This window comes from Knufia obscura (assembly GCF_036327395.1).
Source record: "Knufia obscura strain CCFEE 5817 isolate CBS 148926 chromosome Unknown scaffold_2, whole genome shotgun sequence".
Lineage (NCBI taxonomy): Eukaryota > Fungi > Ascomycota > Eurotiomycetes > Chaetothyriales > Trichomeriaceae > Knufia > Knufia obscura.
In genome coordinates this window covers 1-12,335 of record NW_027042688.1, presented here as the reverse complement: position 1 = coordinate 12,335, position 12,335 = coordinate 1, and the positions used below count along the sequence as shown (strand labels likewise).

At 50.7% G+C, this 12,335-nt stretch overlaps 4 protein-coding genes across 4 annotated transcripts; 3 read left to right on the top strand and 1 right to left on the bottom strand.

Annotated features, from left to right (window-relative positions):
* Positions 1-2,028: 2,028 nt before the first annotated feature.
* PMZ80_001843 (uncharacterized protein) lies at positions 2,029-3,375 on the top strand (the record flags this gene model as incomplete). The annotated part of the gene is made up of 1 exon (XM_064870282.1): positions 2,029-3,375. One exon carries the CDS (start codon positions 2,029-2,031, stop codon positions 3,373-3,375), a length of 1,347 nt encoding a protein of 448 aa, XP_064732735.1.
* A 473-nt stretch (positions 3,376-3,848) lies between these two features.
* Positions 3,849-4,601, top strand: PMZ80_001842 (uncharacterized protein; the record flags this gene model as incomplete). The annotated part of the gene is made up of 1 exon (XM_064870281.1): positions 3,849-4,601. One exon carries the CDS (start codon positions 3,849-3,851, stop codon positions 4,599-4,601), a length of 753 nt encoding a protein of 250 aa, XP_064732734.1.
* A 1,442-nt stretch (positions 4,602-6,043) lies between these two features.
* On the top strand, positions 6,044-7,651 carry PMZ80_001841 (uncharacterized protein; the record flags this gene model as incomplete). The annotated part of the gene is made up of 1 exon (XM_064870280.1): positions 6,044-7,651. One exon carries the CDS (start codon positions 6,044-6,046, stop codon positions 7,649-7,651), a length of 1,608 nt encoding a protein of 535 aa, XP_064732733.1.
* A 697-nt stretch (positions 7,652-8,348) lies between these two features.
* PMZ80_001840 (uncharacterized protein) lies at positions 8,349-10,436 on the bottom strand (the record flags this gene model as incomplete). Its single annotated transcript, XM_064870279.1, has 4 exons — positions 8,349-8,609; positions 8,657-10,171; positions 10,218-10,266; positions 10,312-10,436. 4 exons carry the CDS (start codon positions 10,434-10,436, stop codon positions 8,349-8,351), a joined length of 1,950 nt encoding a protein of 649 aa, XP_064732732.1.
* Between the last annotated feature and the right edge of the window lie 1,899 nt (positions 10,437-12,335).

Below are 12,335 nucleotides of genomic sequence, written 5' to 3'. Positions count from 1 at the left end.
GTGGTACCGATTGTACTGTAGAATCGCGAGTCGAGACATAGGATCACTGCCCAAGCTTATGAGGACAGCACTCAGTGCGCTGAGGTGTGCTTCTCGCGTAAGGCAAACGACAGCGGGCAGAGGTCAGGTCGTGGTACTGCACGAAACATTCTTGGTGCACCGGAGTCGTCTCCTCATTCAACTGAGCATGGCATTTGCCCCAAAGCACAACTTCCAATCTCTAAGCAAACAAACCACAGAGTCCATGCGAGCGGGATCGCTGCATGGTTTCTGGAAGATGAACGCGGTGGGTTGTTATGGCGTGAACGCATGGTTTAGGGGCCCCTCGTCAATGAACTGATGGGCGTTTCAAGATGTGTTGTTGTTCGTCCGAGATCAAACACCAATTGAATTGTCGTAAGGCTTACCGGGATGCACGCTACCGATTCAAGAAATCACCGATCCAGCTCACGCTAGGAGATCGCTGGAAATGATTGGCTGACTGCAAGATTCGAGTATGACATGAATTGCGCCATACAAACATGTGGGAAGGTTGATGGAGGCATGGCTAAGAGACACAGTCGCGCTGGTGGTCTCGTCGGACTCTTCTTCGAAAGGAGAACAGGCAGAAGAACGAAAACGATAGTGGTTGTTTCAGAAAACAATAGGAGCAGTAGGTAGTGTGGTGGACTCAGATCATCCCGAACTACTCCGTACTCTAAGCAGAATGCCTGACAGACTCGAGACGTTTTGCGTTTCCTCAGCCTTGCTGGAAAGTCGATAAACTCCTTCACCAGAAGAAGTTTGCTAACGGCAGATGCACCTGCCTATTCAGTATTCTTTGAGATGACCATGCATTTGCAAACCAGGGTATAGTTGAAACAGCTCGCTTGTGTCACAATGCCGAAGAGTTTCGGTAAAGGGAGTGCGTCATCTTCCTTCGGACAGGGTCCGCCTCAGACACTCTCACTACCTTTGGTCCGATCTGACGATGTACCGAGAATAAAATCCTGCCCCTATCCAGTCGGAGTAGTAGGAAGCTCGTCGACGCAGCCTCCCGCATAAATGAGAATCTAACCTGGCTAAGGGAGCAGTCAAGCTGAGAATAAGTCGCAGCGGAACCACTTGTCGCACATCGAAGCAGACCAATGATGTGGATGTCTCAGAAGCGACTGGCGAGATCCCTGGGTTTGTAGGGCTGACTCACCAGAACCGTTGATTTCAATATTATCCTTGTCAGTGATAGATCGGTTGGATGCTGATACAACAAGCGGTCATACTGAAAGTATGAAAATGATGGCACTCAGTCGGGTGCTATGCAGGCGTCGCACCAGTCACGATGATGCTCCTGACGATTTGGAAGTGCGGCTGCTGTCAAGTGGCCGATTTTGTTCTTTGGCTGAAGTTAGCCCAGCGAGCTGACACCCCAAGGAGACTAGCTCAACAAGCATGCACGGTCTTGTTCCAGGCTTGTCCATCAGAGAAATAGTGCTGTTTGGTCATCCAATTAATGGCGGTCAGGAGGTATTTGCAGCACCAATTCTCGCACTACTGTCTCATCATCCGCACAATCCACTGGTGGTTGTCTTGTCTTTTCGCCCTCTTGGTGGCTCTTATCACGCAGACCATGCCAGAAACAATGCCTCTTCCCGCGGCTTGCATGTACCCAAACTCACCTTTCTGCGCCTGCTCCCACCCAACTGTGCTGGCTTAGCGCTTCGACTTCCACCATTTCTTGTGCTCTTGATTCTTTTCCACGTTCTCACATCTTTGCATGCACCTGCGTCACTAACAGCTGAGCGATTGCCGCTGCCACCAATTGAGGCCTGTCTTGTCGACGACCTAGCCGCTCGTTCACCACCATCTGCGTCTAACGCCTCGCTCGCTGAGTCGCTCTACAACAGCTACCACCGCACGATATTAGCCTTGGGTGGAACAGCAGAATTCAAATCTCCACCGGTGCAAGGAAGAGGTGGAAGGAAATCAAGTGTTCTTGAGTCAACTCTACAGCAGCAACACTCAAGCCTCGAGCTCGGAAGTACAACAACAATGTCGACAGCAGTAGCAGTACCTAGCCCTGCTCCAATGTCTGTCCACGACCGACATCCTAGTCCACGATCGTATGCTCCTCTTGCGCCGGCTGCTGTCAGCACACCCTCTGAAAGATTTGCAACCTCAAATGGCTCGGTCGAAATCACAAGCGCAACACCAAATGAGAAGACAAGTCCGCCAGGCGGGAAGAAGTCACCTTTGTCGTATGTATCGCGAAACACTGAGGCTTCTTGCGCTGACCAGACAAGTGGCCGCAGCAGTGGCAACCCCAAGATCATTGTCAAAAAGGAACCTCCCTCCTCACCTTCGCTGGGACCAAATGGTCGACACAGGCCACGAAGACTCGACCTGAACACAACCACGAACATTACAGCTCCTCTCAGCTCGAGACCATCAGCAGGAACGTCGATGCACGACGTAGGATTAGCATGCTTGTCACCAGGATTCCAAACTCATGACCCAACCATGAGAGAACAGTTACAACGAAGTATCTCTGTCAGAGACCAACAGCGGTCAATCATTGAACAAAGGCTATTGAAGTCGGCAAAAGGAGATCGACCACCAGAAAGTGCAACAGCTATTGAGAACCCAAATCCTTTCGGCAGAGAACCGCCAGCCAACAAGAAGAGACCCCCGCCTACAGGCCTTTCGATTGTCCCTCCTCGAGCCGAACGATTTGCCAATGAAAGAGTTATACAATCAGCTCCACTGGGACAGACATTTACAGGGCGAGATCAGCCGCCTCCGGCTATGCGTGAGCCACCACCGCCCCAGCACATTCAGCATATGCCTGCCATTCAGACAAACAATCGACTTCCACCAATCTCAGATGTATTCGGTCAGGATACACTACAGCCGCAAAGGCCACCGATCTATCACGCCAACTCGACACCTACCAACCATGGACCACCCTTGCCATCGCCTGGCTTCCCTCCTCAAACAGCCCACCCGATGTCGCACCCGCCACCTCCGTCGTTCGAAAGGCCACGAGATTTCCGATCAGCAGAGGAGGCAGTAGCTGAAATGACAGGAGGACGAGAAGATTTGCAGCCCAAGATCATACGATACCGACAGCCTCCTACTCCTCCCTCACCGCAGCCGTATCGAAACGATCATCTTACACCCAACAAGTATCAACCTCCGTACACAGAGACGGGTGCTGGCAGACGCCGGACCCGCAATGAGTACGAAGCTGACAGCAGTCCACCTCTGGGCAGCGGTCCAGATCGAGGACCACGGATTGGACCTTTTGGAGCAGGAAGAGACAGTCCGGCGACACAACAGGCTAAGAAGGAAGAATTCTTGTCGTTGTGCTCAAGAGCTTGGGATCTCTTCCACAATTAAGACCGGTAATATGACTTCTGGGCGGTGCATTTGGTCAATGGCCCAGGCGGTTCATTGGTTTGCACGCTTGATGTCGGCACGATTTTCATGGTTACCAGGGTTTTTCATGCGTAATGATGGCGGCATGGGCGGAACATGGACATAGCCGTCGATAATGACAAGGAGGTAGGACTTGATTCAGTTCTTCAAACCGATCAGACACATCCGATCTACATGGGTCTCGTCTCTCTTCAATACATGGTCTCGATGTTCCATTTCTTCAAACAAATTGAGCTCAGACTGATTAGAAAGTGAACTTGGCTGGTGGTGCTGTGTGAACAAACACTTCCAAGTGACACCCAGCGTGAAATGACATGCCGACAGCCTACATCGCTCGCCGGCCCTCGACAATATCTGAAGTCGCTCACACTGACAGCTTCTTCCTTCTCGCATGATCGCAATCGATCTGCCCTTGACGCAGACAACGCTACGACATGGCAGATACCAAAGCAAGAGATATCCTCGCGCTTGATGAAGGACCGACGTCAGCCTGTGCTCCAGCACGACATAGCACAACACAAACTCTGCACCTCCTCGACCTACCCAACGAAACGCTGCACAATATCCTCATGCTATACTACGGTGTATGGCATCTTGGGTTCGACGGCCTGTTCCTGCAGCGAACGCCATCCACAGTCCCCTTGCTTGTTTGCAGGAGATTTCGTGCCATCGCTGAAACTGCTCGACTGAAGGCATTTTCGGGAAAGCTGATCACGCACCGTGAGTGGGTTGAACGGTGCGCACACCAGCACTTTATGCACCGCAAGGATGAAATATGTACACAGATCAACCCGTCTATCTCAAGAGCCGTTGCTTTCTTCGCTGATCACATCACTTTTATCAGCAGTGATCGGGAGCTGAACAAGCCTGATTCCATCCCACCTTTGCGCAGCACATTCAAGAATCTTCAGTGTGTCGAGACCAAGACGTACAAGCCAAGATCACATTTTGAGGCAGCTCGCAAGTTCCTGTGGGAAGGCGCAGAGCTGACCGATATTTTGAAACGCAGTCACGACCAAACCCTGGAAAAGCTTCTCACGAAGGGCTTCTCGAGCATACAGCATGCCGACTACTATGCCCATGAAGCAGGTGTAAAGAGAACGTACAAGCTGATAGGAGGCTTGGAACGGGGGAGACGATCAAGGTCGCAGACCTGGTCCGATTATCTATATCTCCTTGTGAGTTGATGCCTGTATCACAATCTCGACTTGTACTGATGGGTGATGATCCAGATCCTCGAAGCTGAAGTTGGCGAAGATCACAGCCGCATTATGAACATCGAGTGCCGAAAGAACTGGTGCGGCCATGATATACCTCTCGAGGATCTAGCATATGCGGACAGATTTTGACGCACCAAAGCCAGGGGTCAATGCAAGTGGTGAAGGCCATCCCTGCCACATGACTCGCTGGCAGCTGCTGATGGAAGAACGACTGCGTTAGCGTCGTGCTTTACAAGTTCATGAATCTCAATTACTTGAGAGAAAGAAGCTGGGTTGGTTGAACTGGAAGCAACGAGAGAACATGAAGTCAAGCAGGAGCGGCAGACACCTATCCTGTGCACTGCCGTGCGCTTTGGGAGAACAGCCTAATATATAACTGTGATCAGTAGAAGGTTTCCTGTCATCTGTAGCCTCGTTCATCTATGTCCTCAGGCTACCACCGTTATGCACTCAAGATATGCTCCGAGCGATATTTTTATTCTACTCAGTGCCGCAAAAGACGCAGGCAAACCAGCTGGGACGAGATATGCATTGCGCTTACTGCCTGATACAAGATGTGTGCTGCATTCCACAACACTGCCGGCAGGCACAATACTTTCCGTAGCACGATACGAGATCAGCCCTACTTGTGCACGTTGGTGTGCATCTGAACCAAGACCAAGCGACCAAGAATGAGCCTGCAGAGCCAGCTGAAGCGCGCTCGATAAGTGAAGCCTCATGCATCAATATGTTTGTATAACTCTCATGTCTTGACCAGGACCTTTCCCTCGACAGTATCACCTCGACTTCTGCATTGCTCTTCTCTCTTTCTCCGGAGGTAGCATTCTTGACAGGGTGTCGCGACTTATTCGGAGGACATGGGTAATCGGGAGAAGTTTGCATATGTAATCCGTTTGGCAAGATGGCGCCTTCAGTGCCGTCACAGTGATGGGCATGAGCGAATCAACAATGTGGTGTGGTGTGGTGTGGTGCAACGGACATTTGACATCTGTTTTGTGTGGTCCAGGTTAGTGACATCTAGCAGTTAGCTTACGGGACTTGAGAATCTGAGCATGATACTGCTGGCATCTGAATGTTTGCTGCCTGTACAATTCTCAGCAATGTGCAGGAAGTGGTCGATACAGAGGGTCAGAAATTGAAGATGGCGGCAGTGAGCAATCTGCATCCCGCAGTCGCAAGCTAACGACATCGGCCCGAGCAACGCCAGAGCGCTTCTGATCATGCAGTGGTTATCGATTGGTGGATTTGACGGAAGCAATCAGCACATCCAGTCATCAGCTGTGACCTGGTCGAACTCACCCAGTGCTTTCCATTCTGACGCTTATCCTCTGTGCAATGAATATTCGACATCTTGTGTACTTTTGAAGCAGCTCACGTGTTCCACAGTTCAATGGCTCAACAAGTCTACCATGTCCGATGAAAAGCCTGAGATCAGTCATGATATCTCCAACGACTCGACGGTCGTGCCGTCAGCATCTTCTTCGAACTACAATCTCGACAAATTGAAGTCATCTCACACCTTTCTGACCGTGCCACAGCATCGTTCGTCCCGAAGACCATCGACCGAAAGCGCTTTCTCTGGTTCAGATATTTCCGAATTGTCTTTCGCTTCGACCGAGCTCGGCAGCATTCACAATGAAGGTCTCATACGCACGCTAAGCGGTGGATCTTCAGCATTTGCGAATCTACCTGGCCCAAGGACATGGCGCACGATAGCACAAGAACTTTGGATCGCGAATTATGGCGCCTTCCTCGTTTTGCTGAGTCAAATATTTGGCTGCATGATGAACATCGCGACGCGGCTACTTGAAACTCCAGGCTCCCATGGCGAACCGATGCATCCATTCCAGATTTTGTTCGTACGTCAGTCCGTCACCGTTCTGATCACGACTACGTATGCATTGTGGTCGAGATCTGTGCCACACTTTCCACTAGGACCTCCGGGTACTGTTCGCTTGTTACTCGTCGCGAGAGGCCTGTTCGGCTTCGTGGGCGTCTTTGGGCTATATTATAGTCTGCTCTACCTACCAATCAGTGAAGCAACGATTCTGACTTTCGTGGGACCTATTGGATCTTGCTATGCGTTTTCGTTGCTCATTCCGGGTGAGACCTTCAGCAAGCAGCAGCAGATCGCGGGCTTTGTGAGTCTGGCTGGCGTCATTCTTATTGCACAACCTGTGTCACTTTTCACTGGCAGTGGGAACAGGTCCATGCCAGATCCCGATATACCGCTGCCCTCGAATACTACAATGTCTACTCCAGAGCTCGACGGACCACCCGAGCCGACATCATCTCAGCATCTGCAGGCCGTGGGGATTGCTATGCTTGGTGTAGTCGGTGGCATTGGGGCCTTGACTAGCATCAGGTCGATCGGAACACGAGCTCATGCATTAATTTCGGTCAATTATTTCAGCGCCTGGTGCACGTTCGTCAGCTTGTTGGCACTGATTGTCTTACCGAGCGTCAAATTTCGGCTGCCAGGAAATGTGATGGAGTGGGGCCTTCTTTCCGTCCTTGGTTGTTGCGGCTTCATCATGCAGCTCCTGCTGACTCAAGGAATGGCATATGGTGGACCGGCAAGCTCGGAGAAGCAGGTACAGGCTGCCGCTGATGACCTTGAGATGCAAACCAGAAATGTTGATCCTCAAGCTAGTGTGATCGTCACTGACACGTCGCAGCAGAAGCAAGCGGCAGCTCCAATCAAAGGATCTGGTACCAAAGCGACGTCTATGCTGTATACACAAATGCTGTTTGCGCTTATTGCCGACAAGATTGTTTTTGATGTTACACCTGGCGCGTGGTCCTGGGCAGGAAGTGGACTGATTCTGTTCGGAGCTATTTGGGTTGCTGCTGACGGTGGCAGGAAGTCAAGTCCCGTGAACGTAGCAGATACCGTTTCAGGGCGAGATCAAGAGTTTCTGCCACGGAAGGGTGCGGGTCTCGGTCATGAGGAGGAAGTTGGACTGTTGACGGATGTGGGTGAGTCGGCGAACGGGCGCGAGGACACTCGTGACTAAGCGTTACTAGGAGGAAGAGGATGTTGACAGTGCGGAGATCACGATGATATGGCTGATGATGTACACGAACGACCATGAAGATGACGAGTTATGTAACGATCTATGATGAGGCATGACTTTCACACAATGCGAAAAACCCGATCGCAATCTCTTGACATATCTTGCTACAGTATCTTCCTCCTACAGCTTCCTGTGACCGGAGCTTGCAATCTAACCAAGAACACATCTAGCAGTGCCGTGCGGACTTCGGTTCGAGGCAGCTTGGACGAATGCGATGGCAGATCACAGACGACGTGCTACCCGAATGAATGACTTGTCAGGTCTCCGACGCTCTGCAGCTTTCAATGCCAGAGCACATGGCGACCGCAGCCGCTCTGTATTAAGGAGCTTGCGGAGATGAGAAACGCTGTTACCATAGTAGATAGAAGCGTATGCAAGGTCAGGCCTTTGTGGCCGTGGCATCGCAAAAGACGAATTTCAGCAGAACCATGATATTCAGGCGCCGTGTAACTACCTAGTTCTGGTTCAGCTATATCTTTGTTCATATACATTGTACAGCAGATATATTTGGCCACCATACTCGTATCAATGACGATGTTGGCATGATTTCGGCACCCCGTTCCGCCTTAGCAGATGCTCGAGGAGCAAGGAGCATCGGACCCGAAGCTTGGAAAATCTGCAATCCCCTATCCGCCCTCTAGACTTTCGTGTCTGAGCCTGAACCAGAGATGTCATCGTGCGTGGCGCGACGAGTTCCGTGACTGTCCACGTTTCGCTTATGGTCTCGAATGTCCGCAACAATGTGGTCGTCAAAGGTGTAAAGTGGTTTGAGGTAAGCTCTCTTGTTGCAGAGGACGTAGCGCTTGATGAAGTATGGTAGCCATGTTCCGGTCTGATACTTGACGAACTTGCTGGTTGGGACGGCAAAGATATAGTCAAGTTCTTCGAGCGTGCGTTGCTGCGAATAGTTAGTAAGATTCGATGTAAGCAGGAAGATGACCATACCTTGGTCTCTGGTACCCAGAGGAAAATCATGAACAGGGCCAAAACATTCAGTCCAGCGAAGAAGGCGAAAGCGCCCGTGGGTCCGAAGCTTTCCAAGATCTTTGGGAAGACAAGTCCTAGTACACCTGCCCAGAAGAGGCAAGTCGCGACGGCCCAACCCATACCGACTTCTCTATGAGACAGTGGGAAGACCTCGGCCGAATATGTGAAGGGAACGGGTCCTTCTCCGGGCGAGTAAAATGCGCAGAACAGGTAAACGAAAAAGGCAATCAGTCCAAGACGTGCCGTACTCGTTGGAGAGATGTAAAATGAGAATCCAGCCGCAAGGAGAGTCCATGCCATCTGTGGGAAGGTGAACAGCAGCAGATTTCGTCGTCCGAATGTGTCGATAGTGTAAAAGGCTGGGATGGCGAAGATGAAGTTGACAGCTCCAAAGCCGAAGGAAGCAAGCAGAGCGTTGAAGTCTGATGCACCACTCTCTCTGAAGATCGTTGAGGAATAGAATGCAATGATGTTGATACCACACATTTGTTGAGCAATCATGACCACAAAAGATGCCAAGGTGGCACGACGCACTCGAGGAATAGTAAAGAGCTGGCCGAATCGTTGGATGTAGGTGGAGTCTCCAACGATCTCGTGCTCGATCTCAATTTGTGTGCTGATGTAGTAGAGATCCCTGGCAGCTTGCAGTTTGTGATGTCGAAGCTTGACCAGCGAGTTCCAGGCATCCCTGTGTCTGCCATGCTTGAGATACCATCGAGGACTTTCCGGGCAGCAATATACCAATAGTGCAAGCGGCACGGCAGGAATGAAGGCTGAGCCCAACTGAAGACGCCAGCCAAGATCGCCGAGAGGGTAAACACCCAGATTGAACGCTGTTCCGAGGAAGATACCGAATGCTGTCCAGAATTGCCAGGTCATGACAAGAGCGCCTCGAATAGCAGCTGGTGCATTTTCTGCAGCAAAAACAGGTGTAGTTGCTCCCTTCAATCCCATACCGACACCCATGAGGATACGTGTCGCGAAAAGTTGTTGCCATGTGTTGCAGACTGCACCACCAATCGGAGTAACGATCAGACAGAGTGCGGATGCGAAGATTACACCACGGCGACCGAGATAGCGGTTGCAAGGATCAGATATCCAGCATCCGAAGAAGGCACTACCCATGTAGGGTGCGGAGTTGACAGCACCAATGATCCAGAAGTCTCGATCGTACCCAGGTTGGCCTTGTGGTGTGTCCAGACCGAACGCGGTGCCGAAGGACAGATTTGCACCGTTGGTACCAGTTTGATCCCAACCTTGAACAGCAGCACCAATGGAGCAGACTGCGATCGTGATGTACAATTTCCATGGGTGGTTCCATTTCTTGGTGACTTCCACGCGCAGGGCTGACCTTTCATCGTCGTCAAGTTCTGGCAAGCTCTCATAGCCGGCGGGATTCTGCGCGACGAGAGCACCCTTCTGGAGCAATTCGAGCTCCGAAGTCATCCCCGTGCGGTGCGCAAAAGCCTCGACCTATACCAGCATCAGCCGAGTCACAAAGATCGTAGGTGAAACTTACATCTGCCAAAAGTTGCTCTCTTGGAATGTCACCGAGAGGGTTGGAGATCCTGCAAAGTTGAGACGAGAACATCAAAGCAATGGAAGAAGCTCACTTCGCGTCCAGATTCCTGTCCCGATTCAAGTCGGCGACACTAGAGCGACGCCGCTCTGGGTATGCGCCTTTCTCGTCGTGGTGCGCATTTCCATTGGAGGTAACGATGTCTTTGCTGTCGAACATCTTGAATCGATACGGCTCTGCTGAGAAGAGAGTTGAAGAGGAACGTGACAAGCAGAAGAGATATGAGCGAAGAAGTGAGAGGCACGACCTTCAAATCCTTTTGCGCCATGTTCTGTGGGGGTTCCGCTAGCGCAATTTTCATGCCGGGGAGACGTTGTGGAGGCGGGCAAGATTTGCAAGATGTTGCATTGCTTGAGATTGCATTGGCTCGACTCGTGGACAGTGGGCCTCCATGCGACACAGCGGCATGTCTTGGCTTTGAAAATCGTCAGACTTGGCGCGCGAGTGTCGTCAGGGAAACAAGGGCAACTTCGACCGAGCTCTAGGCACCTTTGAACAGGTTCCGCCAAGCGAAGAGCATTGGATTTCCCTATCCCGAACGTGCTTGGCGCAAGCTCGACCTAGGACAGGTATGCTACTCCAAACTCGATTGTAGACGAGTTTCATCAGAGCATGCAGCTTGAGTTAGTCAAGCATGACGTCGTGACGTCGAGCAGAACGCCTTGCCAAGTACATAGTGGTCGAAGGCTTGCAAAATGTCACCCAAGAAACGCGCAAGCATATTTTGAAGCCTACGAGGTGGAAAACGCAGCAGCAAATTTGCTTACTAGGGTGGAAAGGTAGAGTCTTGATGCATCATCGGACATGCTTGGTGTAAACTTGGCGGTGAGGGGAAATGCCCGGTGGGATGACCGTCGCGTGACCAGGATGATTTTCGGATCTTGGCGGGTCTTGGCTTTCGCTCCGCTCGACAAGGTTGATTAACGGTGTTCCAAGCAACATGTGAAAGCAAGAAATTTCTGCGTCCTGCCGTGTGATCTGGAATATGAGTGGCAGATCTCGAGCTGCTTCGAGTACTGTTCCTTGGTTGCATCCCGTCGGAGTACCAGCAAGCTATCCAGTGCTCCACCGCACGTAACTTCTCGATGGAACAAAGCACGGTAAGGTGATCCATCAAGATTGAGGTCCACCTAGGTCAAAAGTTCTCGATCATGCTGCTGTAGGGTCTGGAATGCCTTATGAGCGCGCGTTCATTGTGCGCTTCGCCCGAGATTCGATTGAAGATCGTGTGGTGGCTACGAAGAGTGGCACGCCAGCAGTTTCGATCCATTCGAACTCCAGCTATCAGCGGTTGTCCCTAGACTTGTAGTAACTATTCGTAGGGTGATTGTGTACATATCTCTTTGGCGCAAACTCTATAGTATCGAGACTCGAATGGAAATGGCAGATGGCTTTAAGCTGATCGCCGGAGGACCAGCTTTTGTTGCCTAACACGTATATTTTGCAGGAAGGGTGACCTTTCCACACGTTGAACATATGATCGTCATAGCCAAGCAAGTAGCGCGGGTGGTTAATACACGGGTTTTCATTCCTCTCATAATCATTCCTACCTTAAACTCCCCTCTTAAAGACTACTACGATCGGTAGTGTTATCTTGCGTTACTGGCCTAACCTAGAGGACACCGCCAATTACAGTGTAATTTTCCCTAAAAGGGTTTAGTGTTAGGGTTACGCTAAGCCTAATAAGGGAAAATTACACTGTAATTGAGCAGTCAAATTGAATGGTACTTTTAGGGGCTTAATTTAGGGTTATAGCCAGTATTACGCTATGTATACGTCTCAGTATCTAACTATTACTTAGTATTATATAGAAAAAAGAATAGGGACACAGTAACTGGTGCCTTAGTAGCTTTTCGCCTTCTACTTAAAGCTATTCTATGTATAACCCGCTATATATGAGTAGTAAAAAGAATCAATTAAAGTATAATAGTAACAAAGCCAACTCGAGGATGGGTTAGGGTTAGGGTTAGGGTTAGGGTTAGGGTTAGGGTTAGGGTTAGGGTTAGGGTTAGGGTTAGGGTTAGGGTTAGGGTTAGGGTTAGGGTTAGGGTTAGGGTT